The sequence below is a fragment of the Microcaecilia unicolor genome, chromosome 3 (assembly GCF_901765095.1).
Source record: "Microcaecilia unicolor chromosome 3, aMicUni1.1, whole genome shotgun sequence".
In the NCBI taxonomy this organism is placed as follows: domain Eukaryota; kingdom Metazoa; phylum Chordata; class Amphibia; order Gymnophiona; family Siphonopidae; genus Microcaecilia; species Microcaecilia unicolor.
In genome coordinates, this window is record NC_044033.1 from 28,109,919 (window position 1) to 28,126,805 (window position 16,887).

The following is a 16,887-nucleotide window of genomic DNA, read 5'->3' on the forward strand; positions in this document are numbered from 1 at the left end:
GTGGAGGTTTGACAGGGAGCTTTGACAAAAGCAAACCTGTCATGAAGCGAACAACTTAAGGCTGTCCAGAGATAGGCGTACCCTCTACATGCTGATGATAAGCACTGATTAAACTAAGGTGAAACCTTACGGAGTTGGTCTTGCTGTCGTACCAGACGGCAAACCTCCTCCATTTAAAAGAATAAATCTTCTTAGTAGAATCTTTCCTGGAAGTCAGCAAGACCCAGGAGACAGCCTCCAAAAGACCTAAGGAAGCGAATTCTAGGCTCTCAACATTCAAGCCGTGAGAGCTAGAGACTGGAGGTTGGGATGTGGAAGCGACCCTTCGTTCTGTATTATGAGGGTCGGAAAACAGTCCAATCCTCATGGTTCTTCAGAGGACAATTCCAGAAGAAGAGGGAACCATCAGTACTGTGGTTCCACGGTCTTGCTTGAGTTTCAACAAAGTCTTTCCCTATAGAGGTATGGGAGGATACACATACAGAAGGCCTGTCCCCCAATAAAGAAGGAAGGCATCTGATGCTAGTCTGTCATGGGCCTGAAGCCTGTAACAGAACTGAGGGACCTTGTGATTGAGTTGAGTGGCAAAAAGATCCATTGAGGGGGTGCCCCACACTCGGAAGATCTTGCGGACTACGCCCATGTTCACAGACCCCTCATGAGGTTGCATTATCCTGCTCAATCTATCGGCCAGACCATTGTTTATGCCTGCCAGATAAGTGGTTTGGTGAAACATGCCTTGATGGCGTGCCCAAAGCCACATCTGGACAGCTTCCTGACACAGGGAGTGAGATCCAGTGCCCCCCTGCTTGTTGGTGTAATACATCACAACCTGATGGTCTGTTTAAATTAGAATAATTTGGTTGGACAGCCAATCTCTGAAAGCCTTTAGAGTATTCCAGATTACTCGGAGCGCCAGGAGATTGAGCTGAAGACTCGTTTCCTGGAGGGATCAGGCTCCTTGAGTGTGGAGCCCATCTACATGAGTTCCCCACCCCAGGATAGATGCATCAGTCGTCGGCACTTTTTGTGGCTGAGGAATTTGGAATGGTAGTCCCAAGGTCAAATTGGACCAAATTGTCCACCATTGGAGAGAACACACCAGTTCCAAGGCCACTCGAATCACATCCTCCAGACTTCCTGTGTCTTGATACCACTGAGAAGCTCTTTGAGCAGGGCCTGTCCTTTTATGTTAAATTGTACAGCGCTGCGTAACCCTAGCAGCGCTTTAGAAATGTTAAGTAGTAGTAGTAGAAGCCAGGGTCCATTAAGCAGACCTCATGTGAAGACGTGCCATCAGTGTAACATATAATGTGGAAGCCATGTGGCCCAACAATTTCAACATCTGCCGAGCTGTGACCAGCTGCAATGTCCAAATCTTGGACGTAAAGGAGTGAAGGTTGTACACACGCGCCTCCAGGAGACAAGCTCGGACATTTTTCATATCGAACATGGCTCCTATGAACTCCAATTGCTGAACGGGATGGAGATGGGACTTGGGGGTAGTTTATTATGAACCCTAGTAGTTCCAGCACCTGCATAGTCATCTGCATTTACTCCTGAGCACCTTCCTTCGAGGTGATCTTCACCAGCCAATCATCGAGATCAGGGAACACATGCACTCCCAGCCTGCGTAGCGACACTGCAACTACCATTAGGCATTTCGTAAAAACCCTCAGCTCCCAGGGCAACACGCAGTACAGAAGTGATGTTTCATAATTGTGGAACATTTGCAGATTTTCTAGTGTTGACATTTGGTCATGTATCCTCTTCCGATTCCCACGAGCGCTCTTCTTCAGTATTGGACAAGACTTCCCTCAGGGATGTCCAAGACCGAGCCCGCCTCGACGTGGAGGACCCGTGTCCTTGAGGACAGTGTCGAGGAGTTGGCTCATGCCTCAACTCCAGCGATGCCTCCTCCATCGACGAAGAAGTTGAACCGGCCTGGGTGGCAATTGACACTGGAGCCGCAAGTGTTGCAGGTGCCAGAAGCCACACTGCGGGCTGAGGGCCAGGCGGGGCCGCAGCAGAAAACACGGCAGGCACAGGCACCCCCGATGCTGATGCACATCGCTGCATAAATCCTTCCAAGAGCTCTGGGAGCAGGGCCCGGATACGGTCATCGAAGGCCGCCATCAGTAAAGGCTGAGAGGCTGGTGTGGGATCAGGTTGCTGCAACGCCTGGGGTGCGGGAGCAGGATCTCGGCTACTGGGAGAAAGATGCATTGGCACCTCTTGGATGGAGGGGGGAGTGGTCCTCCCAGTGTCAATGCCCCAGAACTCCCAGCACCGTGCGTTGAAGGAGACCAGTGTCGGTGCTTCTTGGCCTTCGTCCAATGCACATCAACCAGACTCCTCTGTGCCAATGAGGCCAACGTCAAATCCTCATGTCGCCTTGGGGTCAGGTCCGACAATGGCCGATCCCAGGGGCCTGCATAGCAGGAGGCCTCAAGGCAGGTGGAGACCCACTCGACGCCTTGCTGCTCCCAATGTCTCATGGTCTCACAGCAGCCATCCCTACCTCGGCTCCCAATGCCTCCTTCAATGTCAACGCTGACAACCTCTATGTCGATGCAGACGTCGAAGAACCAGACCAAGCTCCAAAAAGTTTCTCTCATTGAGCCTCTTAGGAAATTTGTGTCCTCTGCTTCATACGAAAGCAAAGGACACAATTTGCCGGGCTATGGTCGGGCCCAAGGCACTGAATACACCAAGAATGTGTATCAGTACCCGAGATGGTCTGGTTGCACCAGGAGCAACGCTTGAAGCCACTGGGAGTTTTCGATGACATGGAAGGGAAAATGGCCTCGGTGAAATGAAAAGTCGCAATGGTGTCAACAAAAAAGGGGGGCACAAAAAATGGGAGACCTGTCTGAGCAGGCCTGAAGTGGGCCCGCGACGACAATAAAGGAAACAAAGCGGGAAAAACAACTAAACTGAATACAGGATTGAAAGATTTTTTTTTAATTTTGTAAGGCAAAAAGAAAAGCTAGCGAAAAAGAAAAAAGCCAGCGAAAAATGTGGCAAAAGGCTCTTCCCGGGTGTGTGAGGAGCAGCAACGAAATGCAGCCGCTTCCTCTCACAGAAAAGAACTAAAGGCGCGGGGATGCTGCGGGTGGGAAGGTGTTCCGCACATGCACGGTGGAGCATGGCGCAAGGTCCTCAAGGCTCTAGAACTTTTTTCAGCTATTATGCCGGTTCCTGGGCGACGCGGATTGTCTACCCACTTGTGAGAATATTACAGCCTGTTTTTCCTCAGAGAATGTCTAGGATCCATTGATCTGATGCCACACAGGCCAACCTCTGGTAAAACAGCTGCAACCTGTTGCCAATGGGCACCAACAAAGGCTGGGCCCCCACATCCTCACTGTGAAGCTCTGGAACCTCCAGAACTTCCAAAGGCCCCATCACGACCTCCCTGTCTGTTGCCCCAAAAGAAAGGAAAGGACTGAAAAGGCTGAGGTCTACTCCAGTAACGACTACGCTGGGAACCTGCCCCTCGACACGACCGATACCTGCGCAGCTCCCTCAGGCATTCCCGACCCACCAAACGGGGAGCTGAGCGGGACCGGTCCTCTGGGAGCCAGGGAACCTTGTATTCACCCAAGCTCTCCACTAGCTTCTCTGGCTCCTTCCCAAAGAGCAACTTGCCCTGAAATGGAAGCTGACTCACACAAACCTTGAAGGCCACGACTGCCGACTAATTGCGGAGCCACAAAAATCGCTTTTCCACAACCACCAGAGCCAGGTTCTTCGCAGACGCGTGGACTAAGTCATAGAGAGCATCCGAGAGAAAGGCCATGCCCAACTCCAAGTTGACATCCGAAGACGCCTGTGAAAAGCATACTGACGGTGCATCTGGGAGGCTCTCAGCCCACCAAAAACAGGTCCGCGCCATGTAACCCTCACAAATGGCTGCCTGTAACACCAAGGCTGAAACCTCAAAGGTGCGCTTCAGTAAAGCTCCATTCTACGATCCTGAGGGTCCTTAGGGGCCACCCCCATCCTCTACAGGAATAGCTGTCTTCTTGGTGACCACCATCACCAAAGAATCGACCTTAGGGTCCTGGATAAAATTGGGCCATTGCCTGAACAATGCACAATGGCGAATCTGGTGTCTGCCACTCACCCTCCACCAACTCCCACAAATCCTCGAGATACGGAAAGTTCTGGGGCAGCCGGCGCACCCCCTTTAACAGCGGGTTGCCCTTCCGAGACACCTGAGGGTCTTGAATCCGAGAGCCCGCAGCACCTCTGCCAACAAAGCTGGCAACTCCTGCTGCCTAAAAATCTGAACTGAGGGATCCTCCCCCATAGGCACCTGAGCAGGCACCCTCAGGCTCTCTGCATCCCTGGAATCTCCCTGATCCACAGCCTCAGAGAATGGGAGCTCTGACCTGAGGGAAAGCACCTCCTCCAGGTCCTCCCCTGCTGCAATGCGGGCCTTCTTGGCAGCAAGGGTCCCCCCCCCAGTGACCTTTCTGAGGACCTGGTCACCGGGGGATCTCCTACAGCCTATTCAGGCAATAAGCCTAATGATGTAATAGAACAAATTCTGGGAGAAAATGAGAGGGGAACACAGAGGCATCACGTCTGTTAAGAAGTGGCGGTCTCACTCATGAGTCAAGCCTCGCAGCACTCAAACCCAAAATGGCTGATGTTCCCGCCAAAATGGCACCAGGTGCACAGTTTCCCCGAGAGAAGCCGACTTACTCTGCCGAGGGGCCTTCCCAGTACTCCCCGCCACCGGGACACCCAATTCCAGGTCAACGCCCCTCACTGTCTCCACTTCTTTGCACAAACGGCAAAGACCACTGTGCACAGAGACCACCTGCCGAGTGGAACAGGCCGCATACCTGCGTGCCTTCTCCGCCTGGGAGGCCATGCCATATTGTACCAGAGCGGTGTCCAGTCAGAAGCTTCCCACTGCAAAAGATGCTCCCCTGCCTGATAGCATGCTGCAACCAGCCCCGAGTGTCGTCTTATTTTTTTGTTCTTTAAAAAAAAATTTTTTTTTTTTTTTTTTTTAAATACTGGCGGTGCTCTGTTCCAAATATGGGCCCGCCTCAAAGAACTTCTCCCAGGTAAATGGGGGGAAGTCCGAGGCACACCATTCACCAAAGGAGAGCAGGAGGGGGAAAAGTGGGGAGTATACACCCCCAAAAGCACAGGGGCCCAATACCGAGGCCAGAGAGAGACTTTTGGGGGGGGGGGGGGTTCCCTGCTGGCTGTGTATTGTTTCTTGCCTCTTTTTTTTTTAAACCACCAGCAAAATCTGCTCCAGAACACCCCTGAAGCAATCACTTTAATACTATTCTAACTTTTCTTATTAAATGGGGCCAAAAATGGCACACCCAACCAAATAAGAGTAGGGCTGCACAGACTCACCTACCTCTGCTGGGAGACTGAGAAATACTGAGGTCAGTGTTGCACAGCCCTTTATACAGGTGTCACAACTCAATAATTCTCAGTCTCCCTCTGCTGGTAGGAGGGCATTTTACCCACTCATCAGGAATTGTCTGGAGCAGATGATAAGAAAGGGACTGATGGTCCCACACTCTTGCGGTGGGTGGGGAAATTGCACTTGTTCTTAAAGCTATACTAGCTTGTTTAAGCTCCGCACTGGGCGATGAGGATGACATCACCCATATGTGAGAATATGGCCTACTTGTCCTCTGAGAAACATATATTACATTCAAAAAGGGTATGTGGAAAATAAATTCGTACACTCGAAGAGCCTGGATAGCGACTCATTTCACACCGGGAACACAGCCCTGTGCCTCGCCAAACTCATCAAAGGCTGAAATTATTTCCACAGTGTAACAACTACTTTAATTCAGTGGCGTAGCCACAGGTGGGTCTGGGTGGGCTGGGGCCCACCCACTTAGGGTTCAGGCCCAACTAACAGTAGCACACATCAGCTCTCGGTGGTACTCCGTCTCTCTCCTCCATCAGCATCTGCATCTCCGTCTTACACCTCTCGGGGTGCTTCCTTTATACTGTCTCAACCCAATGGATTCCAATGGGATCCAGCTTTGTCAGCAGAACTTGCTATCCCTTATCAGTTGATAAGGAACCGATAAGGGTGACTTCATTAGGTCCCAGGTTCTAACTATACACAAAAGGGGTGCAAAGCACAGCTGGCGAGATGACTTAATCGGTCACTCTGCTCTTCTCAGCTATTCTCAGCTCCCCCCTCCCTCTGAGTACTCTCTAACTACGTACATCTACCCCCTTATCTACTTTCATTAACCCAAAACATCTTTCATGACTTCACCGATGCCAGTCCCAGGCATGTTTATAAGAGCAAAGGACCCCCTCCCGTGCCAGCTCCCTGAGAACTCAGTTCAGCTTGTGAAGCAGAAAAATGTATTTTGTATCAGAGATGACTTTGGATTTTTAAGAGAAGCCTAGCTCTTATGAGCCATTTGCTTGTAGAGGCCTAGCTCTTTAGCCTGAGCCATTGACCTGTATTTTACTGAGAGCAAGGGCGGCCATATATATACAAAACACAGGCAGGCAAATCACACCATAATAAAGACACATCATCTACTTAAGTTTTCCTTAAAACAAAACACTGCCCAAGTCACCAAGACTACAAAATATAATTAAGGTATAATCTTGTTGGATCCTATCTTTCAAAGCTTAACAGTTCAAGTCTATAGTATGAGGTGCAAGATGCTATAGAACCAGAACAGTGGTAGTCCTTAAAAAATGCATCAGAATTCAGACTACTGCACTAGTAACAAAAGGTGGTTATGAGCAACTGTACTCCACCTAGTGTAATTTTTGCGGGATATATCCGAATGTATTTTTGGGTCAAGGACACTTTTTTCTGAGAGTCTCCAATGATAATTTTATAACAAACAGTGTAGGCAGGAAAAGCACATAGGTACTTATGTGCCTCTATAAAACTATCCCAGGTAAAATAGGCACATCAAGACAGGTGTAACTGTGTGCCCCTTTGTGCAGTAAAGAACAGGTGCATATGTGTGCATGCAGGTGCCACTCCCAGCTCCTCTTCACCCACGCGTTTCCCTTATGAAGGGCTACTTATCACACAACAGTAGGTGCTAAGCTTCTGTGCACTTAACTTTTACGCATGTGTGCCCTCTAGGCAATTTTGTAAAAGCCTACTTGAGCACAGAAACCCCTATTCTACATGTTCAAGCCTTTTCATGACTATCAATTATGGTTTTTTTTGTTTTTAGCAAAGATTAGCAGCACACTGAAAGAAGTTATCTAATACAATTCTCCTGTATCCTGCTCTCAGAGTTCTGCTGCATGCAAAGGTTAATAAGCTATTAGGCAAGTGATTATCTACTACTCATTTTGCCTTCTTCATTATGAAGATAATTTATGATCAAGACTGTGAACCATAGAAGCTAGCCCACACTGGATATTTTGACACTGTTATTTCTAAGAACTCCTAATCTGATTTTTTTTTTTAATTAAATAGTCTTGGTGACATTTAACTCCATTTTTATAGGGCAGAAGAAAAAAAAAAAAAAAAAAAAGACGGTGCTTGGATCACAATCCTCATTCGTAAATAGATTTGAATTCAAAGAAGCTGGTCTATAATATAAAAATTAATCCTGCTTCTGTACCCATTGGACATTCCAGCGCACAGTTTTATCCAGATTTTGATACGTAAATTTCTTAGTGCAGAGATCTGGAATGTTAGGGAAAAGGGAAGATACTACCTACAAATGTCAGAAAATGAAACAGTAAGACCCAATAGGTAACAATTGCCTCTAAGAAACAGCCCCAAGCATATTGTTATGATATGCAGCAGAGGGCCCACGCACCTTCATTCTGCTAAGTAAAACAGTGCTACAGAATAGCTCTGCTTAGACTATCTCGCTAGGGTGATTTCTGAACTGTGCATTAGAAGAGCTTCACAGGTGGGTCACAAAATGAAGCACAGTTCAGATCATTCAACCAGGAACACAAATACAGTAAATTGCCCAAAGGTCACTGGGTATTTAACATTTCAAGACAAATGCCCCATTGTGCTGCTGTTATGCCATTTAAAATCAAAGTGGTATCCAATTTCGCAATATTTCTAGTACTAAAGTTCTGAATTAATGTGGGTGATGTGTTCTTTCATTCTGTCTCGGTGTTTGACAAGGTCTCAAAGTCCACAGCATAAAAAGACTTGCTACATTTCCTACTCAGAAATCAGGAAACAAGCTGCTCAATGGAATCATTGACTGACTATTTGACTGACTTTACATTTGTCCTTTAGATTGTAAGCTCCTTTGAGCAGGGACTGTTCTTCTATGTTAAATTGTACAGCGCTGCGTAACCCTAGTAGCGCTTTAGAAATGTGAAGTAGTAGTAGTAGAATCAGATGGCAAGTAAAGGCTGCAGAGGTCCATATATTCTGTCCAAATTATTCCCTTATGCAATGACATAAATAAGAGTAGAACTTGGTCTCTCCATTTCATCAAAATTATAGATCCTCTGTGCTTATCTAAATTCTGTTAAAAATTTTGCCTCCACATCCCCTGAAAAGTTATCCCATGCTTCTCCACCCTTTCTGTGAAGGAATCTTTTCTAATATCTCCTGTGAGCCTCATATTACGACTTCTTGTCCTAGAAAATCCACTGCACAAAAAAGTATTTGCTTGCTTTACATATTTATATTTTTAGAGATATATGAATGTCTTTTATCATATTCTTGTCTTTCTTCTCTAGGTATTCTCTCACATTTCTTAAATGGAATCAAACTGAGACCATCTAAGTTTCTATGCAATCCAATACTGCAATGAAAATGGTGTGTCTTCTGAAGTTTCATGGTTTGCACTTTCTGTGGATAACAGATATGCTGCTGAACTAATTGAGTTTGCTTCCGACAAGGTTAGCAATGACTTCTAAAGTTATTACCTGAAGCATCAGCAGAAGAAAGATTTTCTGAAGTTTGCAAAAGCATTTACTATGGAAAAATACATCATTAGAAGTTTGAAACAAACTGATGTATTAAGCTGAAAAAAAGTCACAAATGCGATACTATCCAAACACACAATTTACTAGATAACGAATGATTCTGGACCAGTGATTTCCAAGCTCAGAAGACCTACTTCTGAGATCTAACCCACCTGTGAAGCTTAACATAGTATTAGTGTTGTAAATCTGGATGCTTCATGTTGCAAATTATTTTCACACTGCTATCCTGCACTGATTGTACTTTTCAAATTTCTTGATTTAGTGATTTCAGCAGATTTTACCTAGGGAACTGTCAAAATCTTTGAAGACCCAATGGTGGTATCCAGCACAAAACCTGGGAATTACTGCATTAAAATATCACTTTCTCCAGAACAGACAGGGCCTTTTTGCAGTAGGACTGTTAAATTATATCAAGACAAAAAGGAATGGGGGTAGTTATTATGAACAGAGTTGTATCAACACAGGAGTGCTCAAACTTTGTTTTAGCAAGACGCCTAAAGTTTTCAGCTGCCATAAGCTTAGATATACCTAGAATTTCGGACAAGAGCTATGTTTTTCAGAGAACCAGATATAACCAAGAGTTAGTATGGTACATGAAAAGCTTGTGAATGTGCAGTAAGAAAACTGCGTAACTAAATTCTCCAATGCTCCTCTGTGAAAATTCTGAGCACATAGCAACGTTTTTTTTTTCATATGTTTATCAAGACTGAGATTGTGTTGATGCCAAGATCAACACAACACAGTCTCGAAGCACATATGCAACATGTTAAAATTTCAAGGACACTGATATGATGGAACGTGGCAATGACATAATTAGGACTCTCAATCTACTACTATACCAGTCAACTTAAGACCTGGCAAGGTATTAACTTCTAATAAACCTCCTCACCAGGCAGATGACCCTATCTTGGCAATGAAATCTCATAGTATGTAATATATAAAAGTGTAAAACCAAACATTATAAGTGCTTATAAAGGTCAGTGATCCCCAAATGGGGTTCCTCGAGCTCTCTTCAGGGGTTCCTCAAATTAGACTACAGAATCTGTTTGTACTAACATATATGTTTACATAAATTGCGGGTTCCTCGGTATATGAAAAAATATTTTAGGGTTTAGCCCTAGTAAAAAAGTTTAGGGAATCACTGCATTAGGTATTTAAAAATGAATCCAAATTGCGAGGCTAACCCCATTTTAGCACGGCTGAAGAGCTCAGAACAGTTTCATGCTGTCCTGCTGACTTATATTACTACAAAGAGAGATACCAGGCAGCTGAGCAACCTGTGCGAAGACCCAAAGAGTTAATCAAAGCAACATATTGTTTTCACAAAGATTCCTTTAAAAGGATTTAGAGACTTTTATAGCCAGAAACAATTAGGGAATACTTGTTTCAGCATTTCCTCCGAGCCCTGATGCTGCTGTATATTTAAAATAAAATTGCGATATGAAGAGCCTGCTAAAAGCACTTTTTTGGGTTGTTTGTGCACTTTGTTTGTCACCTGGTGTCATACTAACAACTCTGCATCTCATTCCAGAGCACATTATACTGTAAGAGGAGAAGAAAGAGACAGTTTTTTGTTTCCCCGAGGGGAAAGTACTTCTGTTAAAAGCATCTTTTTATAAAGATTACTCTTTCTGAATTACCGGCAACGCAAACCGAGGAATTAGATACTGTACTTTACAATTTATTATTTGTTCAATTCCTATTCATATCTTCCAGACATCCCTGGTGTAACAAGGGGGGGGGGAAGTGTGTTAAATGCTTAAACCTACTTAAAGAACCATAAGACTGAGCATTACTCTTCCTCAATCAGCATGCTGTCAGGTCATGATCACTCATTTAGCAATAGAAGTTTTCCTGCCTCTCTCATTATTGTAACTAAAACTCCCATTTAATCCATCAGCAAAGAGAAAAGGGGAAAAAATATTCAAGGCTGAAATAAAAAAATTCCATTTATTTAATAGTCATCATGAGTAGTTAAAGAAAGGCTTAGGAAACTTCTTCCACAAGAAAACAGCAGCACAACCCTGGATGAGGTGCATCTGGCTGGGCCCTTTTTGGACAGCCATGAACCCAAATAGCGTATCGTTTTTCACAGAAGACTAAGTCACCCCAGTTCTACTTTCCAACAAATAAGACTCTCTCAATAAAAGGTACATTAAAAAAAAAAAAAAAAAAAAAAGAAGTCCGTTAAATCAAACTTTAACTAAACAGCTCTGTTGCACTTCCACAAAAAAACACATATACTGGAAGAATAAAGTGCTTCTTTCCTAAATCATGAAAAAGTAGACTACATTTTTTTTTAGTGTACCTGTAACATAGCTAGATTTAGAACTTCAGCCTGCAGTGGAACGCAGAACTTGGAGTGCGAGTCACTCAAGAACAACTGGAAACATGCATTAAACGGATATACATGTTAACCGAAAATGTGCTGTGGTGGGAAACTCAATACAAATTTATATTTCGCATGTATATATCACCACACAGAGCGTATCGAGCCACGTTGAGAGATAATGACTCATGCCCGAAATGTGGCCGCACAAACGCACATTTGGGCCACATGTTTTGGACATGCCCAAAAGTTCATGGCTTCTGGAAAAGCATGGCGGAACATGTCTCGAGCATGTGGCGTGTTAGATGGCACCACTCCCCCAAGCAACTTTTTCATATAATTTACGATTCAGGGGCAAGCACCGGCTGGCGTTAAGGGCATTCCTTCAGCGGGCAACCTTGATGGGGAAGAAAGCAATCCTACAAGTAAGGCTAACAGAGGAACAGCCCACAGTCAGCCGCTGGAGATCACTGATGATACAAATGTGCGCTTTGGAAAGACATAGTATAACGGACCTTGCATCAGAGACAGGAGATCTGTTCTGCAGAATTTGGTCCCCCTACTGGGACACCCTGACACCAGTTGCTAGAAGTAGAATTCTGAAAGAACTTCAGCCAATTGTTTGGGACAAGCAGAAGGAAAGCTGAAGTCCTATTCCTGTATTACATTTAAGTAACCAACCTTCAACATTGCTCTCTTTCTGGTACATAGCAAGCAATGGCCAGAAATAGTGAGCTCTGACAGGCAGCCCTTCTTCCTTCAATATCTTCACAAGATCCAATGCCAAGTCTGAAAAAAAGTTTAGGGAGGGGTTTGGTCACACAAGGCTATATTTAATTGAACAAAAACAAAAAAAAAAAAAACATACAGATAACCTTGTGAATTCATATGGGAAAAACGTACCGCCTTTCTTTGCATCCAAAGCGCAATACAATGTGAACTGCAGTGGCGTGGCATGCAAATTCGAAGCTTTTAATTCATCGCAGAACTGTTTTAACTTGCTTGATGGCTACAAGGAGGAAACAAAAAAGTGTGAAATTAGTTTTATATTTCAACAATTTTATTGATGACATCTCAATAAGTATACATACAAAATATTATGAATTGACATTCAAATACGCCAACTTTCCTCAAAACGTGCTTAACACAACATACCGTCATCAAACTTTTAACATTTATCCCCCCCTTTCCTGGAATCACTTTGAAATACCTTCAGTCTCTCGTCTGTCCTTTAATCCTCCCTCCTAACTCCTCCCCTCCCCATTTATCTCAAAGCCCTCCCTCTTCCCTCTCCCGCATCCCATACCCTCCTACCCCCCTGAGCTTGGATTCTGATAGCCCACGTAGGCCCTCCCCCCATCCCTATCCCCAATGCCAACCATTACTGGAGAAGAAGTCTGAAGGGACTGCTAGACCTCGAATCAAAGTTACAACAAATTGAGAAGCAGGCTTTGCCCGCGTGGGCTTAGTCCCTGTATGTAATGGTCCCAGATCGTCATAAAATTCTTTTTCGGTTTCGGAGACCCTTTCGCCTCCCTAGCTTCCCATGTGGCTAACTCATGCACCTGGTTCCTCCATTGCCAGTATGCAGGTGGTTCTGGAGATATCCAACTCTGCAAAATATTCTTTCTGGCCACCAGACAGACCTTGCGACACCATATCCTATCTCCCTCAGCCTGCATTTGGAATGCTGATTGCGTGTCAAGCACATAGTGATCCCAATTCCCGCCCATTGGTTTCTTTACCATGGAAGACATGAACCTCTGTATCTCTCCCCAGAAGGCCTTCACTCCTGGGCAACCCCAAAAGGCATGGTATAGAGAGTGGGGAGTGTGAAATTAGTTTTAATAGATTTATGCATCTTACAAAGGCTTCATGTACAAAAAAGAGCAATGTACAATTTTAGTCAAAAAAAAAAAAGAGAAATATTGTCTTAAATTGTTTTGTTTGCTGACCTTTCTTTCCAGATACAAGGCAGAAAACAGATCTATGGAAGTGATGCACTTAAGAGGCTGGCCCCCCCAAGTACAGGCTGCAGTGTGGGGGGGGGGCCTCCAAGGTGGGGCTAAATAGGGCTGGGCACACCTTTTCAAGCAATGCTGAGTATTTAACTTACTTGAAAAGCCCTGCAACTCTTGGGTTAGTAAGAGTTTCCAAAGTTATTTGGAGTAAAGGGAAAGAGCATCGGAGACTATTAGGGAGGAAAAGGGCAAAAATAGAACTCCCCATAAACAATGTTTGTAAAATGCCAGTCACCCATCTCGCTCTCTTTCTTATAACCACAATCTGCACAGCAACGCAACCCTATGTATAGTACTGGAAGGTGTAGAGAATCCTGCATACCGTATCCATATTTACACAGTGCCGCAGAAAGAAGTTGCCATATTGGGAAGAGTCTCCATTCAGATCGTCAGATGACGTGGGGAAGGATTTCAAAATCTGAAAGGCTGTGTCATCGAATCCCTGAGTTTTAAGATTCAGGCACAGGTTCATAGCATCTGAAAAGAGGAACGGAATGTGTTATCACAGAAAGAAAACCTCCTCTCTACCGTGGCACCATCCACGTCTGTCAACGAGGCTGTTTCTTCTTACAACAATACTCTATCCTCTGCCTTAGACACTCTTGCACCTTTGATGACCCGCCCTGTAAGGCGTACAAAACCTCAACCTTGGCTGACTTCTAATATCCGCTACCTACGTTCCTGTACCCGCTCCGCCGAACGCCTCTGGCGGAAATCTCAGGCCCTTGCTGATTTCTTACACTTTAAGTTCATGCTGACCTCCTTCCAATCTGCTCTTTTACGTGCCAAACAGGATTATTATATCCAACTGACCAACTCTCTTGGCTCTAATCCTCGACTTCTCTTCACCACATTGAACTCTCTCCTCAAGGTGCCCCCTCCCCCAACTCCCCCTTCATTATCTCCTCAGACCGTTCACTTGTCTATTAGATTGTAAGCTCTTTGAGCAGGGACTGTCTCTCTTTGTTAAATTGTACAGCGCTGCGTAACCCTAGTAGCGCTCTAGAAATGTTAAGTAGTAGTAGTAGTAGTAGTAGACCCTTGCTGAATTCTTTCACAACAAGGTTCAAAAGATAAACCTTGCTTTCTCTACCTCACCACCTCTCCCTCCACTAGTCCGTCCCCCTCTCTCTCCTTCCCCTCATTCCCTTTCCTCCTTTCCTGAAGTTACTATTGAGGAAACTACACTTCTCCTTTCTTCCTCAAAATGTACCACCTGTTCCTCTGATCCCATTCCCACCCACCTTCTTAATGCCATCTCTCCTACTCTTATTCCTTTTATCTGTCACATCCTCAACCTCTCACTTTCCACTGCAACTGTCCCTGCTGCCTTTAAACATGCTGTGGTCACACCTCTCCTTAAGAAGCCTTCACTTGACCCTACTTGTCCCTCTAATTACCGACCCATCTCCCTCCTTCCTTTTCTCTCCAAATTACTTGAGCGTGCTGTTCACCGCCGCTGCCTTGATTTTCTCTCCTCACATGCTATTCTTGACCCATTACAATCTGGTTTTCGCCCTCTCCACTCAACCGAAACCGCGCTTACTAAAGTCTCCAATGACCTATTACTGGCTAAATCCAGAGGTCAATATTCCATCCTCATTCTTCTTGATCTTTCCGCTGCTTTTGACACTGTCGATCACAGCATACTTCTCGATACCCTGTCCTCACTTGGATTCCAGGGCTCTGTCCTTTCCTGGTTCTCTTCCTACCTCTCCCTCCGCACCTTTAGTGTTCACTCTGGTGGATCCTCTTCTACTTCTATCCCTCTGCCTGTCGGCGTACCTCAGGGTTCTGTTCTTGGTCCCTTCCTCTTTTCTATCTACACTTCTTCCCTTGGTTCATTAATCTCATCCCATGGCTTTTCCTACCATCTCTATGCTGATGACTCCCAAATCTACCTTTCTACCCCTGATATCTCACCTTGCATCCAAACCAAAGTTTCAGCGTGCTTGTCTGACATTGCTGTCTGGATGTCTCAACGCCACCTGAAATTAAATATGACCAAAACCGAGCTTCTCATTTTCCCCCCCAAACCCACCTCCCCGCTCCCCCCGTTTTCTATTTCTGTTGATGGCTCTCTCATTCTCCCTGTCTCCTCAGCTCGAAACCTTGGGGTCATCTTTGACTCTTCTCTCTCCTTCTCTGCTCATATCCAGCAGACCGCCAAGACCTGTCGTTTCTTTCTTTACAACATCCGTAAAATCCGCCCCTTTCTTTCCGAGCACTCTACCAAAACCCTCATCCACACCCTTGTCACCTCTCGTTTAGACTACTGCAATCTGCTTCTTGCTGGCCTCCCACTTAGTCACCTCTCCCCTCTCCAGTCGGTTCAAAACTCTGCTGCCCGTCTCATCTTCCGCCAGGGTCGCTTTACTCATACTACCCCTCTCCTCAAGACCCTTCACTGGCTCCCTATCCGTTTTCGCATCCTGTTCAAACTTCTTCTACTAACCTATAAATGTATTCACTCTGCTGCTCCCCAGTATCTCTCCACACTCGTCCTTCCCTACACCCCTTCCCGTGCACTCCGCTCCATGGATAAATCCTTCTTATATGTTCCCTTCTCCACTACTGCCAACTCCAGACTTCGCGCCTTCTGTCTCGCTGCACCCTACGCCTGGAAAAAACTTCCTGAGCCCCTACGTCTTGCCCCATCCTTGGCCACCTTTAAATCTAGACTGAAAGCCCACCTCTTTAACATTGCTTTTGACTCGTAACCACTTGTAACCACTCGCCTCCACCTACCCTCCTCTCTTCCTTCCCGTTCACATTAATTGATTTGATTTGCTTACTTTATTTATTTTTGTCTATTAGATTGTAAGCTCTTTGAGCAGGGACTGTCTTTCTTCTATGTTTGTGCAGCGCTGCGTATACCTTGTAGCGCTATAGAAATGCTAAATAGTAGTAGTAGTAGTAGAAAACACTTTAGACCTTGTTTACTAAATCATGCTAGCGATTCCTGGCGTATCAATATTTGCCACGCAGGAATTGCTAGTGTGGATTATTTAAAGAGGCCCTAAATGAGGCCTGAGGATACCAAAGTTCGGTGAACAATTTATGAGGTGCAACTTCAAGGTTAACAGAGCAGACATATTAGCATAGATGTGTTTAATGGCATTCTATTAAGTGAATGCAAACTACAAGAACCAGTATCAACAACAAAACATCAGTCTCTCTCCTATAAAGTCCAAATTCACTGAAGGACTTAAAAACAAAAATAAACAAAACCAGGCATTTTTCTAAGCATAATTTTACTTTTATAAAATTAGATAATACATCTGGGCTTGATGGACCTTTGGTCTGTCCCAGTATGGCAATACTTACGTATCTCTTCAGTAACACCTGAGGCAATCAACATAACACAACTCACCATAAATCCCCTCGTCAGAATATACTAACCTCATAAAACAAAATAACTGATACCTACCTACATCTGACCCCCCCCCCCCCCCCCCAAAAAAAAAAAATAAATAAAAGCAAATCCAACGAATCTAGTTTTCAGTTATTCTCCAGAAAAATACAAATTCCTTTATTGGTTGCATTTCTAAAGGGAGCATATGCCAAAGTTTGGGTCCAAGGTAAGCA

At 45.0% G+C, this 16,887-nt stretch overlaps 1 protein-coding gene across 2 annotated transcripts in view; it reads right to left on the reverse strand.

Moving 5' to 3' along the window:
• The window catches only part of LRPPRC (leucine rich pentatricopeptide repeat containing), a 346,459-nt gene that overhangs the window by 240,540 nt on the left and 89,032 nt on the right, over positions 1–16,887 (reverse strand). For both annotated transcript variants that reach the window (XM_030195798.1, XM_030195797.1), the window contains exons 9-11: positions 13,622–13,776; positions 12,182–12,287; positions 11,960–12,067 (exon numbers count right to left, since the gene is read on the reverse strand). In XM_030195798.1, coding sequence (XP_030051658.1) covers positions 11,960–12,067; positions 12,182–12,287; positions 13,622–13,776 — 369 coding nt within the window. The remainder of the gene's footprint in view (positions 1–11,959; positions 12,068–12,181; positions 12,288–13,621; positions 13,777–16,887) is intronic.